This window comes from Chroicocephalus ridibundus, chromosome 11, assembly GCF_963924245.1.
Source record: "Chroicocephalus ridibundus chromosome 11, bChrRid1.1, whole genome shotgun sequence".
NCBI lineage: Eukaryota > Metazoa > Chordata > Aves > Charadriiformes > Laridae > Chroicocephalus > Chroicocephalus ridibundus.
In genome coordinates, this window is record NC_086294.1 from 15,112,787 (window position 1) to 15,136,356 (window position 23,570).

Below are 23,570 nucleotides of genomic sequence, written 5' to 3' on the forward strand. Positions count from 1 at the left end.
CCTGCGCGCGCCGCCCGGTAGTTCCGGTGCGGGGCCGTCCCTCTCCTCCGCCTCCGTCTCCTCCTCCCCCTGAGCCGGGCCGGGCGCCGCCAGACGGGCGGCACCGCCGAGCCGAGCCCAGCCGAGCCCGCCGCCATGGCCCAGCCCGCCAGGCCCCCCGCCGGCTACCCCAGCCACAACGGCGCTGGCCAGCAGCCCTACAGCAACGGTGAGCGCGGCGCCGGGGTTGGGGGGGGGGGGGTGGCGGCGGAGGCCCGGCCGGGGTGGGGGGGGGCGGCGGGGCAGGCCGCGGCCTGCGGGGAGGGGGTGTGAGGGGCGGGGGGAGTGGGGGCTACTCCCGGTGGGGGCCCGGCGGGGCGGGCGGCGGCCCCGTGGCCGGTGTGTCCGCCCGAGGGTGGCACCGCCCGGGGCTGTGAGCCTTTGGACGGAGCTGTACATGTGGCACCGCCGTTATCGACGAGGGGGGGCGAAGGGGGGGGACAGGGACGGGCTGCACCTACCGGAGGGGTTTTATCTTGTCATCCGCCTCAAACCGATACTGTCCTGTTCTGCGTGCTGCGACCTGGGAAAGTCCTGACGACTTTCTTCCCCTCAAAATAGATTTTTTTTTTTTTTTTTTTATTTAAAATGAGATATTGAAGGGGAGACTGAACAAGTTCCCCCAGGCTTTTAACCTAGGGAGAAAGAAACGCAAGGTGAGCCTTGTTTCCATCTCTGTTTTCTTTGCTTGCAAGTGTGGAAATCTGTGCTGTTGGAAGGATTTCCCGATTTCGGATATACAGACAGCATCCTCCGCACCCGGCTCCTTATTACACACTTCTGTGTTTCAGTAGTTGTGCTGCATCATAAACAATTCATTTATAACAAGATCTTTTGATTTTCCTGCTTTGTGCACGAGTAATTAAATGGTTTGGCTTGTCTTCCCCCTCCTCCTTCACAGCGCGCTTATTACTTTTCCTCAAAGTCATCTGCAAAGTGACATTTTACAAACAACTGTATGTATGGAGGGTCAAGAAAGTGGGAAGCGTATGAATAGAGCCTGAAGAGAGAGATCCTCTTTTCTGGAGAGCGTGCGGGCTGAGCAGAGAGTGTTCGGAGAGAACGTTAGCTAATGGAGTAATCGAGTGGGATGATTTACAGACCAGCATCGCTATGTGTTTGCTGATTTCCCTGTAGTTGGATTAAGCACATAATGGAAGTTCTGGGTAGGCAGGCAGAGGAGGAGGAATTTCAGGCCACCCGTCTGTCAGGTGTATGAAAAAAATCAAGAACTGAAATTTAGAGTTACGCAAATACAAGGTAATAAAATGAAACAGTTGTTATGGTATGTTAGAGATAAGGTTTGGGTTGCTGGCCTTTTGAATAAATCAGATTGTTCAAGCGTGGACTGTTCTTAGCATTGTTTAAAATATATGTTGAGAAGGTGCTGTGATCCTTGACCTTTGCAGTAAAAACAAAGCTTTTTAAAACAGTCTAGAGGGTACTGAGAATACTTGTTGTGGTAATTATAGTGGTCTGTGAGGAAAGAAGGCTGTCAGCGGAATGATAAATTGTTATATAGCTGCAGCTCTTCCTCTCAGCCTGTTGCTTGCTTTGCTGTTTGCAGGTGGCTCCTCAAGCTCATGTGTCTGTGAAGGCAGTACATTATCACAGCAGCACCGTGTACTGACCGGGAAATTGTTTAGCATGGAGCATCGAGTTGCTTAGCAACAACCTTCCTCTCCTTCATTTGTATGTTTTTTCCTTTAATAGGATCAGTATTCTGTATTCATTTAACTGTAGGTTACTAATTTGCTTTCCAGTTAATAGATCTGAAGTGCAAACAAGAAGGAGAAGCAATTCTTTTAGAACTGTTCTGCTCTTCTCATGTGGTATCTTCGCATGGCACTCTGAGGTCAGGAGATGCTTTAGAAGCTGGTGGGTTTGGAGACCTGCGGGTCAAAGCCAGCTGAAGTGGGTGCTGGTGGTGACCGATCCCATGGCGGTTCGGTTGGGATGCAGCTTTTCAGTGTGTTTATTATGCCTGCGTCTCCCTGGAGGTTGGAGAGATTGCGGCTGGTGAAAGTGACGTACGAAATAACTGGCTTGGAGTAGGTGATGCTGAAATTCTGTATGGCAGAAAATACGACTTGACTTCTACCCTCCTGTGTTAATATTTTGACCCTTCATTTTATAAAACCATCAGGCAGCCTTCACACATATTCTGGTGCCATTCCTGATCCCTTAGAAATGTTAAATGACCTTGTGTTCCTGCAGAGGTGTCTGTCGCTGTTTAGTAGGTGGTCTTTCTTGTGTTACTGACTCATTCTGCCCTGAGTGTTGGTAGTTTTGCTGCCGTGCAGGTCTGGCTCTTCAGCCTGTGCTGAATTCCTTGTTGGTTCCTGGCTTCACAGAACTGTGCAGGAAACCAGCAGCTGTGTTTGGGGAAAGCTGGAGAGCCTTTATACTCTCTGACCGGCCTCGGTAAAGAGGTCAGGTCAAGGTGGGTCTTGAAAACATGAACTTCACGTAGGCTATCGAGACTTTTTGGTGTGCTTCTGACTTGAAAAATAAAAATTTTAAATTTTGAACATTTGTTCTATATTTTTTGTATGGCTTATGGTAATGTTGTTACATCAGTGCAAGTGCAGTCAGGAGGCCTGGCATCACCTAAGAATTCTTCATCATTCTTACAGTTAGCAAGTTTAATTTACAATGGCTTTTGTAAATCGATTGTTGAAAACCCATCTGATACACTGCAGGGTAATTTTCTAAGGTGAGTCATAATTGTTAGCATTTTTGTGTTTGCAAGCTTTTTGTTTAGACACCACTGATTTGGGAGAATTATTAATTACTAAGATCTATGAGCAGCATCGTAAGGACAGTAGGGTATAACTGGATTTCCTAACTGAATGATAAGTAGCGTATTGAGATTAATGGGTGGAGAATAATACGGTGTGTACTTTTTATGCACAAATACCAGAGGCGGTGAGGGTGAGGTCACTGGCACTGTAGCACTGCCTTGGCTGTGGAGTTAGCATGGATCTGTACAATATTCAGTGAAGTGACGGCTGTCTGTGAACTGCAGCCTAAGGCTTTCTAGGGAATGAGGAGCTGAATGACCGGTGCAGCATTTGTCCTAAGTATTTCAGTGTATTGTGTGTTTAGCTTAATTTATTGTCAGAAGTGACCAAGTTCAAAGTTGTTTTAACTTGGAAATGCGAACTTCCTCACCTTTTGAAATTTAACTAGCATGCTTCAATAGGAAACCCGCCGTCTTCGTTTTAATGTTAAATGAAATTCCGTGATTTCATTCTGGTGGCAGCTGTTTCCAGTACTTGTATGGTAAATATACATCCGCTCTCCAAGCTCACCTCTCTGGCATGTTTTTGAAAATTTAAGTGTTGAATCCCGCCGACGTTTCTGGTCTGGAAAATTAAGCACTTTTGTTTATCTAGGTTCAAAAAAATTGTCCAAATCTTAGCTAATTCTGAAAAATAGTACATGGTTGCAAAGAAAAACTCTCAGCCATGAAGAGGGTCTTTTCTGCTTTCAGATGTTTAACTGTGTTTGGGGAACGTCTTCGGTATTCAGACTGGGTGTTTAGGGGCATGGGGGGAGCCACAATGTGACTGGCTAAAATAAATGATAAAACATTGGAAAGTGTTTTAGTAATTATTACGGAGTTGTGTCTGGCTGTGGCAGGCGTTATCTAGTGTATTCTGCTCAGAAGGATTTCACTTGAAAATTTATAGTCTCCCTTCAGAATGTCCATTTTGTGGCAATGATATGAACAACCTGCAGTAGTCGCTTTCTTGATGGAGCTCTTATCGTCCTGGAAATCTCACGGTATTCTGTCTCTTCGTGTTCCCACGTAAAGCAGAAACTGATGATGCTCTTGCCAGCGTTGTTTACTGTTTGGAGAATTCTTAACCTTTTTTCATTTGTTTTCCTTCAAATGAGTAAAACGTAGTTCAGCTATACCAACCAGCAAATCCATAAAAAGCACCATTAACCTGTCACGTTTTATTTCTCTGATTGGTGAATTATTATATGATAAAATTACCCTTATTCCGTCTTTGTGACCAGTTGGCTGCTCACATGAGTGGTATGTGTATGAATAGTTCTCTTACTAATATTAACTGCAGAAACTTTCATAGATTAACTCTGTCACTTGAGAAATAGCACGGTGACCTATGCTGAAACTGGCTGGTCTTGTCTTTGCCGTAAGGTGTCAGTCATCAAGTGAAACTGAGTTATTACGTAGTGGATGCTTCCGCTTTCAGTCTGCTCGCTTGTATTACTGCCAGCTGTGTGGGAGAGCGCTCCTCTTTGGTCGGCTTGCTTTTTGGGTGTTTCTGAAGATAGAAATAGTATCGTGTATGAATTTCAGGCTGGGAGGATGGATTGCGCTCAGGCACTGGAATGCTCAGTGGCTGTGAGGCTACTGTAAAACAAAACAAAGATCTAAGCGTTGATAGCAAAATACTACCAAATTCATGTCCCCTGCAGCAATACTTCTGTCATTTACACCTGATTGTTAAAAAAAAGTCTTGGAGACGAATAAAATCCTAAGGAAAAGAGATTCACGGGAATATCTCTTATTTTCAGAAGTGATACACAACACTGACTTTCTAAAAGGTTCATTGTTTTTTTTTTTTTTATTCCAGGTCCTGTTCAAAATCAGCTGATGCATTCATCAGATGGCCAGGGATATAGCCCTTCAGTTCCAGGATCGTATTCGCATCAGGTGCCAGCGAAGGTTCCTCCTCATCAGTCTTCTGGACAGTATAACTATAGCGGCTCTCAGAATGTTTCTCAATTAAACAATTACCAAGGACCTGGGCAGACTCTCAACAGACCACCAGTGGCACCTTTCTCCGGGTCACCAGTACAGCAAACAGGTTCTGTTCCACAAGTACTGCTGCCTCCATTGCCAAACTCAGCTGCTATATCATCTGCTGGTAGCTTTCCCCCTGGAGCTAGCCCACCAGTGCTTTCAAACTGGCAGTACAGCCAGCCTCCCATGAGCCAGCCCGGTGGGGCTCAAACAAGTCATTTGGCTCAGAGGACGGGGACAGGGTCAGCTCAGCCACCGTCGTCATTATCAGGAAATACAAATCCTCCAGGAAATTATCAATATGCTGCTTCTCCGGGAGGGCCTCCACTTCAGAACAGCTATATGAAACCAGGTAACCATAACTTTTTGATATTTTGCAATGCCTATTTCTCAGCGTCCTTTTCTTAAGAAAAGAATACGGAATGGACTCTGCAGCAGTATTTTCCTTGTGGAAGGAGGTTGTCAAAGCAGACACTTTGAGAAAATGCGCATCACAAGTCCTGGGGTGGTTTCTGTGGACTGGAAATGGGATTTCTGTGTGCAGGTCAGGCGTTTCACTTGGCTGGAGCAGGTAACCTCTGAATGGTGTCTTGTTTTGGGAAGCTGTGTGGGGATAATGCTGTCTCTGGGACCTTCACCGTAAGCGTTCTGTGCCATTGAAATAGAGGCCAGCTGAATGGAAAGTTTCCTTCCTCCAAACTTGTAATTTTCACTACATAATAGTAATTGCCAGTCTTCAGAAAGTACTCTGAAAGCGTGAGACTTATGTTCCTGCTGCTTGTGTGCTGGTATATACAGTGGCGAAAAGCTTTTCTAATGCTAAATAGCTCTATTATGCAACTTGTGATTATTATGGAAACAAAGTTAATAACTCAAGTTTCTCTTTGCCAAACTGCTGTTTGTTGTTATAGATGCTTTTCTGAGCATGCAAATAGAAGTTACATACAGAAATATTCTAAATGTTAAAGCAAATATTTTTTTCTTGTTAAATGCTTTTAGCCTCATTAGAGACTTTTCTTTATGCTAGTTATTTGTTATATGCCTGACTAATTTTGTTATGATGTTCAAAGTGTCTTAAGCTCACAGAATCTATGAAACACTTTCTGGCAGTTTATTGGAATAAACGATTCGTACTTTGGAGTTAGTGAGGAAAATGCTGAGAAATTTTGGAAAGCGGCACGTGAAATGAGAGCGAGTGTCTGGAATAAGAGAATTCTTATATCCATTCAGGGATGAATCCTCCTGAGCGACTTCCCTGGTAGTTTTTTGTAGAACAGTGATCACTTTTAAAATGAATTTAGCTCATTTGGTGATCACACACATTCTTAGAACAAAGGTCTGCCAGCTCCCTGCCTGCATGGCCGACTTTGGCCAGCCTCTCAGAGACAGAATCTCTTCCAAGTTCTGATAGTGGTGCCTGCATAGAGTGATTATTAATTAGCTTTGCAGTATCGAACACACAGTTAACTTCACTGGATGTGATTTTCTTTTCCCCCCCTTCCTTTTTTCTTTTCCTCCTCCCTTAAATGTGACCACACTGTGCAAGCTCATGAAGTTGCATATTTTGTGTGGTGGGGAATCTGTCAGTATGCTTTCGTGTATGGCTTAAAGGCTTCTGTACAGCGTTGAGACCTGGTGATACTGGACAGTTTGGTCTTATCTTTTGAAAGGCTGACTTTTATATTAAAATACATTGGTGTCTTCCTGGAGTTAAAGGTCAGATATACTGGCCACTGGAATAATAGGGAACAAAGGGGTGGAAGTGCTCTTAGGATTTGGCATTATTCGAAGGGAAGAAAAGCAATTCGGTTTCTAAATGTCTTGGCATGAGAAAGTCCTAGAATTTTAAAATAGAAGCAATTAAAAACTTTCCTGTGACTTTTAACATGGAGGGTTAAACAATTCAGAATACAACACCTCATGTTCGCACAGCAAGTTTATTCAAACTGCACATTGCTGATGCTTTCCCAAGTGAAATCTTTTTGCCAACTAATTCTAGTAGCTGTAGAATCTGTACGTTGCTGTTTTGCATCGGATTATTGAAGTGGAAGATGAGCATCCTGTCAGAAGGAATCCATTTAGACTCTTACTAGTTCATTATTCTCTGTCTAATATGGGGCTGTACTGTATAAAGTTCAGATTTAGTAATTGAAGTTGGGATGTTTTCTGTATCTCTTGAAATTCTTACCAACAATAGAAACAAAAAGCTGAGAGATCATGGATAATACAGGAACCCAGTATGAGAACAGCATGAGAGAAACAACCTGAAGTTGTGATACCTTTTACACACGTTAAGATTTATGTATCTCATGCTGATTATCATTTGAATAAGAAGAATATTTAGAGTTCAATCTGTGTGCTTTTGTATAAAACTTCTGTAACTTTTTAAGCTGGCTTAAATTCCTCCTAAAAATTAATCTCTTTTCAGGATCTGCACCTCCACCAGTGACTCAGCCTTTAACTCCACTCCACCCCCCTTCAAGGCCACCTTTAGGACCTCCGCCAGTTGGTGGTCCGCCTTTAATTAGGCCATCAACACTGGTAGCAGGACCACCTAATACGCAGTCTCCGCTAAATTCAGCTGCAAATCGAGAAGGTAAGAAATAATTTACTCTTTTTGTTGAATTTGAACATTACAACTTGCTCTAATATGCAACCTTTAAAGTCAAGTACACTGTTCTATTAGACACTCAAATAGTAAAATCAATACTAATACAGCATAATTTTATCTGAAAGGAGCAGGTGAGGACCTGGAAGGAAGTGAAATATTTCTTGTTGACAGTTGTTAATAAAATAAAACTAATTAACACTTCAAAATAGATTCCTAAGTGCTGTTTAACATGTCCATGTCTCCCATAGTTGCCATCTCTTTTTTTATATTAAGTTTCTAAAATGATACTGAAATTATGATTTCTCTGCATCCTTTACTACTGTGTAGGACATAATCTGTCTATACCTTCCTGTATTGCTTTATTCAGCAGGGAAAGCTAAGATGTGAACCCTGCAATTCCTTGCCTGTTTATGTAGCTGTACTTTATTCTTATCCTCCTTGTAAAATCATGGAAACGCATGCCTTGGATTTGTTCATTTTCTGAAGATTATTAGTAGAGGCTGTTAAGCGTCAGCTGTTGAAGACAGATATCTGACTTTCTCGGCCTCCTGTGGGCCCTGCACAAATGTACTACTGTTTTAAGAACTCATCAGGGCTCTGTATCAAACAGCCCTGCGGTTGTATTGCATTTAGTGCCCATGCTCAATGGGGCCATGTGGTAGCTGGCAGTTTTATTTTTCCATACATAGTTTGTTCTGTCAAAACTGTTGGTTCCTTGCATGTTCAGATTGACAGTTTCTTGTATGTGGTAGCTGTGTGAGTCCAAGAATAGTATATTCAAATTTAGCTTAGTTTTCAACATATGAAATGCATTAGAAACTGCTTTTGCTTAGAAAGTCTTTCCTTCGTAATGAAGAGAAACATTTCCAGGGCCCTGGAGAGAGAGAAATGTTTAGTCTGTGAAGCAGGTTGACTGTTGTGTAGTAGCAAGATTCAGTGTACAACGTAAGTTCCTTTCATTGGGTCATCTTTGAAGGTATTAATGATAATAAAAAGTAAACCGAGTACCTACTTCTCTTTAGCAATACATAATTGGTTTTGTATATTTAGACATAGCTTACAAAAAGCTGTCCTTTGGGAGCACTCTCTCAATTTCAAGGTTTTTCTTATCTCAGCTGGAATTTGTATCTTGACTGGTGTGTGACCATATCAGAACTGTTGGTGTTTGGTGAACAGTACTGGACTAAGTGTGTAGGTGAAGGGAATTTGATGTTTCTGTGAATTATCAGTGGAAAAAGTTCTTCAAGGAACTCGGTACCTAAATTCCAACGTACTAAATTCCAAGGAGAAACTGTCTCCTGACACTTTACTGCATATTAGCTTGGAAGTTACGGCGAATACCTAATCTAAAGTAATCTTAAAAGATCATTCAACCTGAAGTGTAGGGATTCTTGTTTTTCTTGAAGAAAGATCATGGGGTTTTATGAATGTCCTTTGTCGAGGTCACATAAGTAGGGAAATTGTGTATGAGAGAGGCCAAGATGTATATTTAATTCAGTTTCATCCTGGGACAGAAACAAAGTAGATCCAAACTACGCTAACCTTAATATTCATCCAGCAAGTAGGATTTCTTTGTAGTTAGCTCATTACAACTTCTTAGTAACTTGTGAAAATTTTTACTGGGACTGTCTTTCTTAATAGGTGATGCTCCATCTGCTGCCAGTGATGGGTCTGTGGTGCAAAACAGCTATGATGCAATAGAAGGTGGTGGCCTCATGGGTAAGGCTTTGGGAATAAAAATGTTTGCTATTACCTAACTTTTTCTAAGAGTCTGGGAAGGACAGAAGTTCAGGCATTTATGTATATTTGGTTCCACGTCTGTCTTGAAACTAAATATGAAGTTTGAAGCATTGACAATTAGCCTTTCTTCGCCTCCAAGTATGGTTAAGCAGTTAAGAGCACTTTGCAAAATAGAGAGCAGTTGTCAGTTGCTTACACTTAGAAACTAAACAACAACAAAAAGCCCTCCTGCTGTATTAATGCATTGAGCAAGCCACTGTTCTTCAGCAATTCATTTTAAGTATTTGTCTATCTGCCTCTAGCAACTCCACATCCTTCTCCTGCACCCCCGAATCTTAAGATGAATAGAAACGTTGGGTATTCTTACCCCGCCTTACCCCCAGGCTACCAAAATACTTCTCCACCCGGAGCACCAGGAATACAAGCATCTGCTTTGCAGTATCCAGATGGATCAAAGCATTTCCACCAGGTAAAGATTGTCTGTTTTTTTATCTCGTTGCTACCCGTGGTGTGTGTGGGTAAAGAAAAGTGGCGATTGGTGTGTGTTGTGCATCTGTGGGGTGCTGCTTCTGTGGCTCACTGTTTGCTGCACCATTTGTTCAAGGTGACAGACGTAGCCTGGAATTAATGCATTTGCTGATGCCTTGGTACCAGTTTGCAAAAGCTGTGTGCCAGCTCTTTCTGCAGTGTTCTCTCCTCAAATCTGTTCGGAATATTTCTCTTAAAACTTTCAGCTGCTTTTGGCATGTTTTTCTTCCCTTGGGTTGTTATTGTTAGCTGAAATACCTGAACTTTCAGAGCGAGCTGACCAACACTTTTGCCAGCTAAGCCTCTGTATTTCAAGAGCTTTGTAGCAAAAGTGTGCTAATTTTTACCTCTTATTATCTCGCCTGCCTAAGTCTAGTTTATGTAACAAGTAGTATTACTAAATATATCATTTGTAATACAATGGCAGTTAATACACAAACAACAAAAAATATTGAAAGGGAAATATGTTTGTTTTTTAAATGAACTGTGGGTTTCATCCAAATAGTTGATGTTAATTTCAGAAATTTTCTTTGACTCTAGCCTCCCCTGGGCACTAATCACTTAACTGCACCTATGGCTGGCCTGAGTCTACAGCAAGAAGGACTAAGAACTGTGAATCTTCTTCAAGAAAGGAATATTCTTCCTACAACCCTCTTGAAGGCTCCTGTCCCAAACTTGCATGAAGAGATCCAGAAGCTCAACTGTAATCCTGAGTAAGACTAAAAATCTGCTATAATTCATAAAAATAAACAGAAGTATACATTGCTACTTGGAAACATAAATCTTCACAAAATATTGCCTTAATTTTGTGAGTAGAAAACATTGAAAACAGTCTTCACTGTGTTACGATAAAGGCGGTAAGTGGTTTAAACTTCGAAGTGAGGAAAATTCTCTGCGTAGAACGTATGAGGAAAAATATGTTGCTCGCAAGGCAGCTATAGATAGGTACAATACAAAAACTTTACAATATAGCTGGCAATGAGTATGACTGAGAAAAGATGTAAAATAGGAGTTAACTCACTTGAGTGAGGTATGCCAAAAAGATTGTGAATGCAGAAACATGAGTGACCTCTGTATTGAAGTAACCATTTAGAACAACGCAGTAAATGGAATGCCAAACAAGAGGCGGGCAGTTTTTTATTCTCTCTGAGGAGACCAAGCAAACTGTGCCTAGCCAGGTACTCCTGCTTTGCAAGTCTTTTATGATAGATAAAGGAAATAACAGCATCTTTGTGAAGCTGGTCATACAAACAAGCTGGACTGGATTTACAGAAGTACTGTGCACATTTGCACTTTGTGGAAGCCATTGAGTTCTGAAGTCCCTGAAATGACTTTGGGATTGTTTACAGTTATTTTTGTGTAGTTTTAAGACAACTTTTTAAACTTTGCTGGTTCAGATTTGTATATAAGGCCACCTCAAAATAGTATTCCAAAATAACACTTGGTATACAAAGATCTGGTGCAACGTTGAACATTGTTAGGCTTAACTTTGACTTGAGTCACTAAAATGACCCTCAGTTCTGTGTAAAGAGCACGTGTATAAAATAACATAAGAACACAAAATATGTAACACGGGCCACGCTCAGACTAAAACAGAACGATCTGACAGAGTTGAAAAAGATCCTTTATCTGGAAACGGAAATTCACCATCACCAGCTCTAGAAAAATATAAAGGATGCTGTATACTACTGAAATCGTTATTTTATTATCTGAAAATAACCCTTTGTCCTCCATGTAGGTTGTTCCGCTGTACCCTGACTAACATTCCTCAAACTCAGGCCTTATTGAATAAAGCCAAACTTCCTTTGGGGCTCCTGCTTCATCCTTTCAAAGACTTATCGGTATGACAAATATTCAAAACTTTAAATACTGAAATATCAACTATGCCTTTATTAGAGTCCAGAGCTGGACAATGAATTATAAAAGGAGGGCAAGTACGTTGGCTAATCTTGGCCCAGAAAAATTACCCTGATACCTTATGCTGTTCCATACAGATAATTTTTCTGAAATTTTTCTCCCTGCCATTTTTAAACTTTCAAGCCTCACTTCTTAATAAAAAAAAAAAAAACCAATCCCCAAACCTCAAAAAACCAGAAGCTTAGAGGCAGCACAGCACTTGGAGTGTGACAGAAGGCAACACATTTAAATTCCAGTATTGCTTAGATAGTTTTATCTTGTCACATATCAGTTGTAGTTATTGATTTCCTATAACAAACCTAGTACTAATTCTTAACTTAATTAAGAGTTAACAAAGTTAAAGGGGTTTGGATGTCCTCAGCTAGCCAGGAGACTTTTTTAATTTATCGGTGTCTCTTTAAAATATTGTGATTTTTCACAATTTAAGTAACTTTTTCAAAGATGCAGGTTTCTTCCTGATTTTTAATCTGTATTGGGTGTAGGACTTGGTCTTAAACCATCAGTGTAAAATTCAAGACTTTAGAGGCTTGAAAAGGGAAACTACGCAGTCAAATAGGTTAGAGTCAGTCATCTTATTAAGGAATTCCAGGGGTGCTGTGAGAATGGAGAAATGCTTCTTCCTTCACCGAGTGTGCTTTGACTAGCTAACCGGGAAGCACAGTGTAGATAATGTTGTTGTTGTAGTTGAATAGCTGTAGTGTGGTGATGCTTTAAAACAGGAAGCTTTTCTTTTCCAGCAATTGCCAGTGGTCACTTCAAGTACTATTGTGAGATGCCGTTCCTGCCGGACATACATTAACCCTTTTGTCAGCTTTCTAGACCAAAGGAGATGGAAATGCAATTTGTGCTATAGAGTGAATGATGGTAGGTTTTAAATGTGCTTATTGCTTTAAACTGTTAAGATTTATCTTTCTCCCCTTCACCTTGGAGACGGTAATATTGGCCATATCAGTACTAGGGATCGTGGTCAGTCATGCTGGGGCTGTGAGACATGTCCTACCTAGTGTAGTTCTCCAAGAAGCGCTGCCAAACAGGCACAAAAGAGTTGATGCATTTGTTTTAAAATGCACCACAGCTAATACTGGTGTGAAATAATAATATATAAACTTATCTGCATAGTTCCTGAAGAATTCATGTATAATCCTGTGACAAGAGTTTATGGAGAACCTCATAAAAGACCTGAAGTCCAGAATGCTACTATCGAGTTTATGGCTCCATCTGAGTACATGGTAAGGCTTTATTTACTCTCACTCTCTCCCTTTGTTTCATTTCCAGAGGGAAGTCAGAAAAAGCCTTGTTGTAGAGGATGCTTTCCAGCATAGTAGAACAGTTGCTGCCTCAAAGAGTGTATCTGAGAACTCTTGGGAAGAACTTCAGATAGTTCTCCATTTCTAAACATTTATGATGTCAAAGTTCTTCTGTATTTAGCACATATAGGTGTTTGTAGGTCTTCTGGAAGAAAACTAGAATTCTAGAATTGCCCAGTACGAGACAAATGCATTTAGAAGTTTTAGCTATCATCAGTGTACTGTTTTAATAAAGTTTAAGCTTTCAGTGGAATGAAGAAACCAACTCTAATGTCATTTTGATAATTAAAGGTAATCTTTTCTTTGCTCAGCTACGTCCACCTCAACCACCTGTGTACCTCTTTGTGTTTGATGTCTCTCATAACGCAATAGAGACAGGATACTTGAATACAGTCTGCCAGACCCTGTTAGACAATCTTGACTTGTAAGTACCTTTTTCTTAGAATCCTGAGGCCTGTTTCTGAGTTTGGCTCTTTCCTGTCTGGTTCACCAATCCCCAAAAAGAATAAACGTGATGTTTATGATGTCTTTTCAACCGTATTTTTTAAAAGCTGAAATTTAGATAGGTATTTGCTGAAAGGCATGCATACATCTAATAAACTTTTCATAAAATACATGCTGTTTGAACTTATGTAAATGCTACTGGTACTTTGCAGCATGTTTCTTCCTTTTCTTTCATTTCTTATTACCCTCTTAAAAAATTTCTTGAGTGACTGCTATGTGACTCTACTATGAGCTCTTTTTTTGTTTTGGGTTTTTTTTTTTTTGTTGATTTTTTTTTGTTTTTGTTTTTTCCCAAAGTGACTTAGTCAAGCTGTTGCAGTTTTGCTGTTAAGCCAACTACTTGGTAACAACCCTGGACAGGTGCAGTGGCTGCTTAAAAAAAAAAAAAGCCTGCAGAAATAAAATTTCATCTTGCTGAACACCATATGTCTCATTTTTAGGCTTCCTGGGAACACTAGAACAAAAATAGGCTTCATAACATTTGACAGCACAATCCATTTCTACAGTCTTCAGGAAGGTCTCTCTCAGCCTCAGATGCTTATAGTTTCAGATATTGAAGGTATGCAAAAATAAATTCACTGTTTAGTATCTACTAATGGTTGCAGGGTTTGACAGCCTTTTGAAAAAATATATCCAGTGGGAGTTTCTAGATCAGATCATTAATTTCTCTAGTAATGGCTTTTGAAGTAGCACATGTCTGCGCTCGTTTATGAAGCCTCTGACGTCTGAGCAATGCTGTGGCTGTTCATGACTTAAAACATGAAAACAACCTTCTTAATTTCTAGTTTAATTTTTACAATTATCTAGATTTCTCCTATGATCCCAAATACTGATGCTTGGTAAATTGCTGTAGATTCTCTGGCGACTGATGCTTAGTACTTGTTCTTCTGCCTTCAGTTTCAAGTCACCTTTCACTCTGTGTTATAAAGGGCAAGGCAGAATGAACACTAGAAAATCTTCACTATGTGTTTTTACTTAGTCTTGATTATCCTTCAACCCTGATTGCTATTCTAACACAGCATTCTAGCCACAGGTATGCTAATCAGAAAAAAGTAATCCGCATAATGTGTTTAAATGGGTTTACATACTGATACTGTATTCTTTCTTTCAATAGTTACAATGGTTGGCAAATAGAACTGGGGGGGAGCTTGATGTGTTTTTAAAAAATAACTTAAACACTTCTTCTTTTTCTTCCAGATGTATTTATACCAATGCCAGAAAACTTACTAGTAAACTTAAATGAGAATAAAGAGGTAAGAACTATCTTAAATAACTAGTAACACTAATACAGTTTGAGATAGGCTTGATAATTTGTGGATTAGTTAATGGTCTTTAACACCTACAGTTTAAATGCCAAGTTTGAGGTGGAAGAAAGAGGTCTTTAAATTTATCAATGTGACTGTAAACATTTGCCAACCTGAAACAAGGCAATACTTGACTTTTGTTAGGGCTTTTGCTTTACTACCTTAATATTAGAAATGTTAATAGGTGTGTAATATGTACGTTCAGCAATCAGCTCTGTAAAGAAGAAAACTCCTGAGTCTTAATATTTTTGTTTTCTCAATTGTAGCTAATCCAGGATCTGTTGAGGACCTTGCCACAGATGTTTACCAAGTCCCTGGAAACTCAGAGTGCTCTGGGGCCTGCATTACAGGCTGCCTTTAAACTGATGTCCCCCACTGGAGGTAGAATCTCTGTCTTCCAGACACAGCTTCCATCTGTGGGAATGGGAGCGCTAAAGTCACGAGAAGAGCCAAACCAAAGAGCCACCGCAAAGGTTAGAAAAGCAAAAAGGCTGAGAGAACTGACTACCCTGTTCTGTACACGTAGGTGGTTCTGGAATTGTCTGTTCTGGGTTAATTTCATGGCTCCTTTGTTGAGCTAACCTTCCTTTGTTAAAGTAGTAGAAAGAACAAAAAAATCCTCCAACCAAGAACTATAAACACAGTTTTTTGGTTTTTTTTGGATATCACTGTAATCAGGGATCGAGAATCAATTAAATCAATTATTATTGTCCCTGAAAACAGGCAATAAATGTGCTAATCTGTTTGAATCTCCTTTTTATTTTGTAATACTCCTTTGTATTAACAGGACATACATTTGACACCGTCGACTGATTTTTACAAGAAGTTAGCCTTGGACTGCTCAGGGCAACAAGTTGCAGTGGATTTATTTCTTCTTAGTGGACAATATTCTGACTTGGCTTCTCTAGGTAAGTCATATTAAACTGTTTTGGGGCGTGTAACTCTTGTACTTTTGGCAAATACGTAGAATCTATATTAACATTTAATATAGGAACCTGATTTGAATAAATCTAGTGTGCCAAGATGCAAATTCATCCTTGATGAGCAGTGACAGTGGACAGAATGTAATCTTTCCGTCTTCCCTAATTTAACCTAGCTGTTCTCATATTCTCCCTTGGTGAGTCAGGATTCTTGTGATCCTGGTATAAGTGGCTGAAATACTTTCCTTCTTGTATGCCTTTTAACCGTCAGTGTAAAGATCTTTAGAGTAAGCATCATTAGGATTTTGATTATTTTTCTGCATTTAAACAAACTTTCAAGTGACAAAATACCTGTAATTTCAGGCCAATGAACACCTGAAACTACACACATACTTGAACGTATAGTTTGTGTTACACCTATGTCTCTGTATGCAGGTTTATAACTGTGTAACAGAGTTATTTGCAGGTGTGAACAGTTTGATAATGAAAGGGAACCTTGCATTCAGCTGGTATATTTAAAGACCACAGCAGCAATTGTCTGCACTTTGCCAATGTATGCTGCTTCTGTTTCAGGTTGTATATCAAGGTATTCCGCAGGTAGTGTCTATTACTACCAGTCTTACCATCATAAACACAACCCTGTCCAGGTGGAGAAATTGCAAAAGGAACTCAAACGATATTTAACTAGAAAGATTGGGTTTGAGGCTGTCATGAGGATAAGATGCACCAAAGGTTTGACTGCAGTTTTTTGGATTTTGGGGGAGGGTGGAGGGGAGGCGGGCATTTGCTGTTATTTGGGAATGTTTTGTTTGGCGTTTTGGCTCTTATGTAAGCTTAAATGGTTAAAAGACAAAGATTAAAAAAGTAAAATTCAGTACCAAGAATAAGACCATTTATTGAAGACTATATTTGCAGTATCTTTACTGGCATCCAAGTTCATTTTTGCAATGGTTAAAACTGGAAATTTTGTTGGACTGCTATTTCAACAAGGGACTGTTTTTATAGAGACTTACTACTATTCTGCATTGATTTGACTTCCAAATTCCTGCTTTCTGCTAGGCTTTGTGGTGAATTAGTTGTCTGTTTGGGATATATCCCTTTGCTGAAGATACTTTATTTAATTGAGAAGGATCTTAACATTCTGATACAGAGCCATCTCACAGTGGTGGCAGGTGTGTAAATGGCGTTTGTACTTCATGACTATAAAACCAAAATTGATTCCATACAATGCTTATCTTGTAGGTCTTTCCATTCACACTTTCCATGGGAACTTCTTCGTACGATCTACAGACTTGTTGTCATTACCCAATGTAAACCCAGATGCGGGATATGCTGTGCAAATGTCAGTAGAAGAGAGTCTTACTGATATGCAAGTCGTTTCCTTTCAGTCAGCTCTCCTCTACACATCCAGCAAAGGTAAGAGACACAGGTAGTGTTGGCTGCATTAACAGGAGAGTATTCACATGAGTCTTTTTTGTGTCTGTTTATCAGCTGCAATTCAGTTGCAGTAACTTACTTACACAAGCTATTTAATCTAGTATCAAGATCTCAGCTGCAATGCGTTACTGCATGTTATTGATGTTATTGCTTCTTCCAGACCGAGAAGTTTCTTGGGAAACTTTGTTCTGGTCTGAAAAGAGGTAGACTTATCCCATAAACTGAGAACTAACTGTTTTTAAAGGCTACTAAAAATGGCCTGATTCACCACTTGTATGATAAATTAGATTAAATCTTAATATTTTTTTTTGCTATTGAGTAAACAGTGGCATTTGTTTTATTGTTTCATAAAACAAAAGTTATGTTTGGAGACTACAGTTTTCTTTTCTTACAGGTGAAAGACGAATTCGTGTCCACACTATGTGCTTACCTGTTGTAACAACACTGAGCGATGTCTACCTAGGGGCAGATGTCCAAGCCATCACTGGGCTGTTAGCCAATATGGGTAAGCACGATAAGAGCTTGTTTGGATACATATGGATGATATCCCTAAAGCTCTGAGCAGTAATCCTCTGGGAAGTAACATCAGAAGAAAAGATTCTCTCTTTCTAAGTTACAAACCTAAGAATTGTTGTCTGTAGTCACCTGGACTTAGTCCTAGTCTGGTGCATCATCATGGGCCCCTGGCTTTTTTCTGAATCACTTGTCTTGACTTCCTCTATAGTGTAGTAAAAGCTTACGACGCATGGAAGAAATGAGGAAATTAACATACGTGACTGTATTCTTACCAAGGGAGGAAAAGCCTCTTATTTGAGCTTTGTACTCTATTTTTAGCTGTGGACCGTTCAGTTTCTGCTACCTTGAGTGATGCTCGGGATGCCTTGGTCAATGCAGTGATAGATTCTTTATCTGCTTACCGTTCATCAGTCCTAAGCATTCAACAACCTGGTCTCATGGCCCCCTACTCACTACGGCTCTTTCCACTTTACGTACTGGCACTCTTAAAACAGGTAAGAGTTAAAAGGAAATGAATGCAAGAGGATGATTTTCTGTTTGGCATGTCAACCTGAAGTAAAAGGACGTTTCTTGATGTACAAATAGCGTCTATCTTCTCTTTCAGTATTTTTGTAGGACTCAAAATTGAGAAGTTGCTTGATTTAGATTGTTTAATAAAACCAGCCTTCCTGCAACGTGCTATTAGAACACTGAGATATTTTAGATCTGAGAACAGTCCTTCTTGCACAGATAAAGTTCGCTTAAGATAATTCCATTTCTTTGCACCCCAGAATTTGATGACTTGAAAGGTCAATGTAGAACAAAGCCTATTTAAACATTTCTCAGGCCTGGGCAGATAACATATGATTTTACAGGTGGTGAATGTGTGTTTTTTATCTTGAGGTCTGCTATGTTATGAAAAATTGAGGCATTTGGAGAATTTTATGAGGAAAAAGTATCAGGGTAACAATGGACGGGCCTTCTGCTCTTGCCTGCTGAGAAGAGCAATAGGGAATAGGGAAGATGTTTACAGGGAATCACTAAAGAGAATGATCTAGTTGGGAAGTGGGAGTTTAGAAGTGAGTACAAAACCAAAAGTATAACTGGTATAAGCAGGGGAATAGGATAATCCTAAGGACCCTGACTAGTCTGGAGAATGTGGCAGGGTACCAGTAGGTGCTTTTTCAAGAATCCAATTTTTGTGCATTTCTGGAACTGTAGATCCACACAGCAGTTCAGTGTGGATTAAGAGCGCTAGCTGGCTGCCAAAGAGGTAGTTGGCTGGCTGTTCTTGCAAAAGGTTTAACACACTTCACAATATGCTCTATGTAAGTATTTTTTGATTGGATTTCCCTGAACTTATACTAGAAGTCATTTTAAGTGTTGCACAAGCTGCCTTTCTGTTCTAGAGGGAATTTTCTGATTCATACCTCTTGATAAGGAATTAACCAGCATGTTGCTACTAGTATGTTTACATTGACATTTGAGCTTTTTCATGTAGAAGACTGTATAACTGTTTGACCCAGTCAAGTGGGAAGAGCGAGCCCTTGTTTCAGTTATAGCTAGGTTTTTTGTCCCAACAAGCCAGGACTATATTGACAGAATTGCCTAAGATTCTGTACAGTAACGCCAATTGTAAACTGCTGCAATGTTTACTCTTTTAAATTCCATCAAGTAGCATTTTTGAGGTGTATGTTAGAAGAGCTGTATTTCAAGATGCTTTCATCTCAGCTGTAGTGCTCACTAGAAAGGATTGATGGCACAAGGTCATGGTAAGTTAATACAGAAATGGGAATACGGAGAAGTGTATGATTTGTATGTGAAACACTGAAGAGAACTATGGAGAAGTAAAATAGCAGTGGTGAAGTACCATATTTTGAGAAAATACTTCTGGCTCAACTCTAAGACTTTTAAGTAAGTTAGAAATAAACAGTAGATGATGCGCTAAATTCAGATTATCTCACTTTGCTTTCACGGTCAAATTAAATGCCCGATTGTTTGCAGAAAGCATTTCAAACTGGGACGACTGCACGTTTAGATGAACGTATTTTTACCATGTGTCAAGTGAAAAACCAGCCCCTCGTTTACCTCATGCTTATGACACATCCCAGTCTGTACAGAGTTGATAATCTCACAGATGAGGTGAGTATTTGCATTGCTACATGGTCTGTTTGTCTGGTTCCAAAGATTTGTACGATGTGAAAATAAACTCGTGTTAAAAATCTCACAAGTTTTCCACATTAAAGCTGCATAGCTGAGATTTACTGATTGCTATTTATGGCATTTATGGGTTTGTTATTTGGGATTGGATTGACGAATTCGGGAGAGAAGCTGTGCTGTGGCTATGGATGGATGGGGAAGATTTTTTTCTAACTTATTACACTTTTTGCTTTGTGTGTTGCACTATAAATCACATGTACATAAAGACAGTATAACATATGCTTTACCTTTTTGTCCCTCTGTAGCTTCCTTTATTTTAAAATGTCAAAGTAGTTCTGTGAACAGTGAGAGAATGTTTATGTAAGAGCCTGAATAATTTTAGAAATCACATCTTTTGTACAGAACAAATCTGATATTCCAGTTATAGAACTAATTAACTAAGATTAATTTGACGAAGTACACGTCTCTAAATAAAACATTGAGATCTGTTAGTAAATTATGCTCTTGAAGTATGACTTGAACTAAACTGAGAAAAAGGGTCCAGCTTCGATATTTAGCATGATATGTCCTATTCATATTTAACCTTTTGTTCCTGTGCCTGTTTCAATGCATCAAGATGTGAACCACTGTTTTTCTTTTTGGTTTTTCCTTTAGGGGGCTCTTAACATAAATGATAGAACTATACCTCAGCCACCCATTCTCCAGCTCTCAGTGGAGAAGTTGAGCAGGGATGGTGCTTACCTAATGGATGCTGGCTCTGTAAGTTGCATGGTGGTAGTGTATTTAAAAAGTATCCAAATTTACTTGACACATTCTTTCTGAGAGCTCTAAATATGTAGGTGACTGGTGTGGGTTTGCGTTGGATTAATGTTGTTATTGCTGGGTATCTTTCAGGTGATGTTTCTGTGGATTGGGAAGAACTGCGGGCAGGGCTTTATCAGCCAAGTCCTTGGAGTTCCAAATTACGGCTCAATACCGCAGAATATGGTACGTGATTGCTTGCTTTGCTGTATACCAGTTGTACAGTGCTGCCAGAATATTACTTTCATGAGAACTAAAATACCACTATTCAAATAATAGCCCTCTAGTTATTATTCACTATAAATCTGGATTCAGGAAAATAAATAATTTAGTTTCTCCAGGCTAAAACTTTATAGATCTTCCCATGAAGGCAATGTAAGAAGAGGCTGGCAATGATTAAGTTTCTCAGAACTGTTGGAGCAGACCGAGAATACTTGTGAACAGTAAGGACAGTGGGAAATCCTTCCGTTACTGCAACAAAACAGGTTATCGATGACAGCTCAGTCATCGCCCTTCTGATAGCCAATACCAGTTTAGTGCACTTGACAGTTTCAGCCCTTTCAAAGGAGACTAAACTAAAACTGTACATCATGAAACGTACCTGTCTGCGTTTCCTTTATACCAAATCAGGATAGAGTTGGGCTATTTTAAGTATTCCTTTTACTGTTTTTTCTGAAAATTATCATGTATGTATTAATGATATCCTTTGCTTCTTAGACGCATCTCCCAGAACTTGAAACTGCAGAATCCATCAGAACAATATCTTTCATTTCTTGGCTGAGAGAACAGAGACCTTTCTTTCCTATACTATATATAGTAAAGTAAGTGTTTTTTAACAGTCTTTGTGCTTCTTTAGGGACCTCTTAACAGTACATATTTGGGTATCATATACTGAACTTTCATAATGGAAGTTTTAACAGTGGTACCTGCTGTGCCTAAGATTTGACAACGGATATGACTTTTTATGAGTTGTCTCTAATTATAATTTCCACAGGCTAAAAAAGATTAAACGTCACAGAACAATCTTTAGTTAATGTCAGATTAAGTGAAGTAAATGCTGGTAAGTGCACTTCTTAGGATTAATCACAAGGGATATTTGAGATCCTTTTTTCATATGTCCTTAAGCTCTTGAAGTATCTTACCACTTGACCTGTAACTTTATTAATTCATTGCACTGTAGATCTTAGCAAATGTTTGTTTCACTCAAACATTTATATTTTCATTTTTAAAGGGATGACAGTCCATTGAAATCAAGTTTTCTGCAAAATATGATTGAAGACAGAACAGAATCAGCCTTATCATACTATGAATTCCTCCTTCATATACAGCAGCAAGTGAATAAATGAAACACTAGCCTTTGGCTCACTTCTTTAAGGAAAGACTTTGCAGTAAAGAACGATTGTGCTTGTAATATCATCATTAAGTCTGTGGCCTGAGGCAGTTGATGAGAAGTTCTCACTGTGATTTCAACGAACTAAAGCAAATAAAGGACCACATCTGAGAATCAAATGTGCAACTACATAATATTGTACCTTAAAAAAAAAAATCAAACTGTTGGAACTGGTTGAGCACCTTTAATTTGCTGCAAATCATGTTTTTACTGTAAGTAGTTGCAGCATGAAGTACATTTACAAAGGCAATACTGAAAAGGTGAAATACATTTTGTAAAATAAAGAGTTCTTTGTTGTTCAAAATGTATATTTCTGTAACTCTCTGCATTTTTTTTTTTTTTTTTTTTTGCTGCTAGATGTAAAACCTCACAATACTGATCATGATTTGCAGGGAAATTCTTTCTTAAGTGCATCCAGTGATTACAGGCAGAGCATCTCAATGTTCAACTTAATACTTAAAGTAGCAATGAAACAACTGTTCATTGTGAAACGAACAAATACTTATGAAGCATAGAATCCAGTGCTGGGGTTGGATTATGGCTAATAGGACTAAAGGTAAGCTTAACCTGGACAAGATGGCTGAATTTGTTAAAGCTTTTAATAAGTCAGTATTCTAATTAAAAAATAGTCGGGAGGAGCGGGCCCTATATGAGATATGTTTTTAGAAGTCAGTGGCTGAGTCAGCAGCAAAAGCAGACTTAGGTAGATGGCAAGCTTTGGTTTTCTTCCTAATTTCAGTTTGTGAATGGTGTGGGAGGGGAAGGGCAAGGAAGGTTATCTTACATTTTTTGGTTTACGTTTAGTAGGCTTTTAGCTCTTGTTTACATTAACTGAAAGTTAGGCCCCTAAAATCTAGTGTGTTTCTGAAGTGAGTTTGTAGGAGAGCACTTCATACCTAATGTTTTCAGACAACATTGAATATTCTGATGTTAAAATTGGAAAAGAACTTATTTTTCCAAAGACAAAAATATTATCGTGTGTTTTAAGATTTGTTTATGGTTTGAGACACGCTTGAAGTTTTCGAGAAATTCTTTTTTTACTGCAGCTGTGTAATGAGCCTAGGTACAAAAGCCAGTGTGCACCAAATAAAAGCTTTAAATATACTCTCAGATCCCTGCCAGAGCTACAGATGAAAGCTGACATTGGACTTGAAGTGAAAATTTATATACAAAGATATTTAAATCATTTTATAAAAGTGTATTGATAATTGTTGCATTTTGGAGATTAAGCTATCATTGATAGCTACCACTGTAAAGAGTATTTAAGTTACTGTATCCGTAGGCCCATGGAAATGTTTCATATGGAAAAATCTTGGTTTGCTTTTTTGTTTAATAGTGGTAAACTTAAAGGTCTTGCAAAACCTACTTCCTGGGGCAAGTAACTTGACCAGGTGAAACACTTGTAAGTGATCAAATGTTACTGTGATTAGGCTAGTTAACTTACATTTTGTGATACAAACGTCAAAGGGCATCGTAGGGTAATCGTTTGCTGCCATTTCAGGCTGTAGCTGCACGTGATTGTCAGGAGTTGCCTTACTTCAGGGGAGGAGTTTCTTTTGGGAAATTGTTCTTGTTGCTTGAGCACAAGCAGCTGATGTTCAGAACAATGTCTAAAATAACATGAAAAGACTATTATA

General features: G+C 39.4%; 1 protein-coding gene across 1 annotated transcript; it reads left to right on the forward strand.

Annotated features, from left to right (window-relative positions):
• The first annotated feature begins 26 nt into the window (after positions 1–26).
• On the forward strand, positions 27–22,241 carry SEC24A (SEC24 homolog A, COPII coat complex component). Its single transcript, XM_063348912.1, has 23 exons — positions 27–208; positions 4,650–5,171; positions 7,248–7,415; positions 9,072–9,149; positions 9,473–9,639; positions 10,239–10,411; positions 11,437–11,539; positions 12,353–12,479; positions 12,735–12,844; positions 13,234–13,346; positions 13,867–13,985; positions 14,624–14,679; positions 14,997–15,203; positions 15,518–15,638; positions 16,224–16,382; positions 16,893–17,066; positions 17,482–17,592; positions 17,922–18,097; positions 19,587–19,724; positions 20,397–20,501; positions 20,637–20,729; positions 21,261–21,364; positions 21,775–22,241. Exons 1-23 carry the CDS (start codon positions 136–138, stop codon positions 21,887–21,889), a joined length of 3,312 nt encoding a protein of 1,103 aa, XP_063204982.1. The 5' UTR covers positions 27–135; the 3' UTR covers positions 21,890–22,241.
• The last annotated feature ends 1,329 nt before the right edge of the window (positions 22,242–23,570 follow it).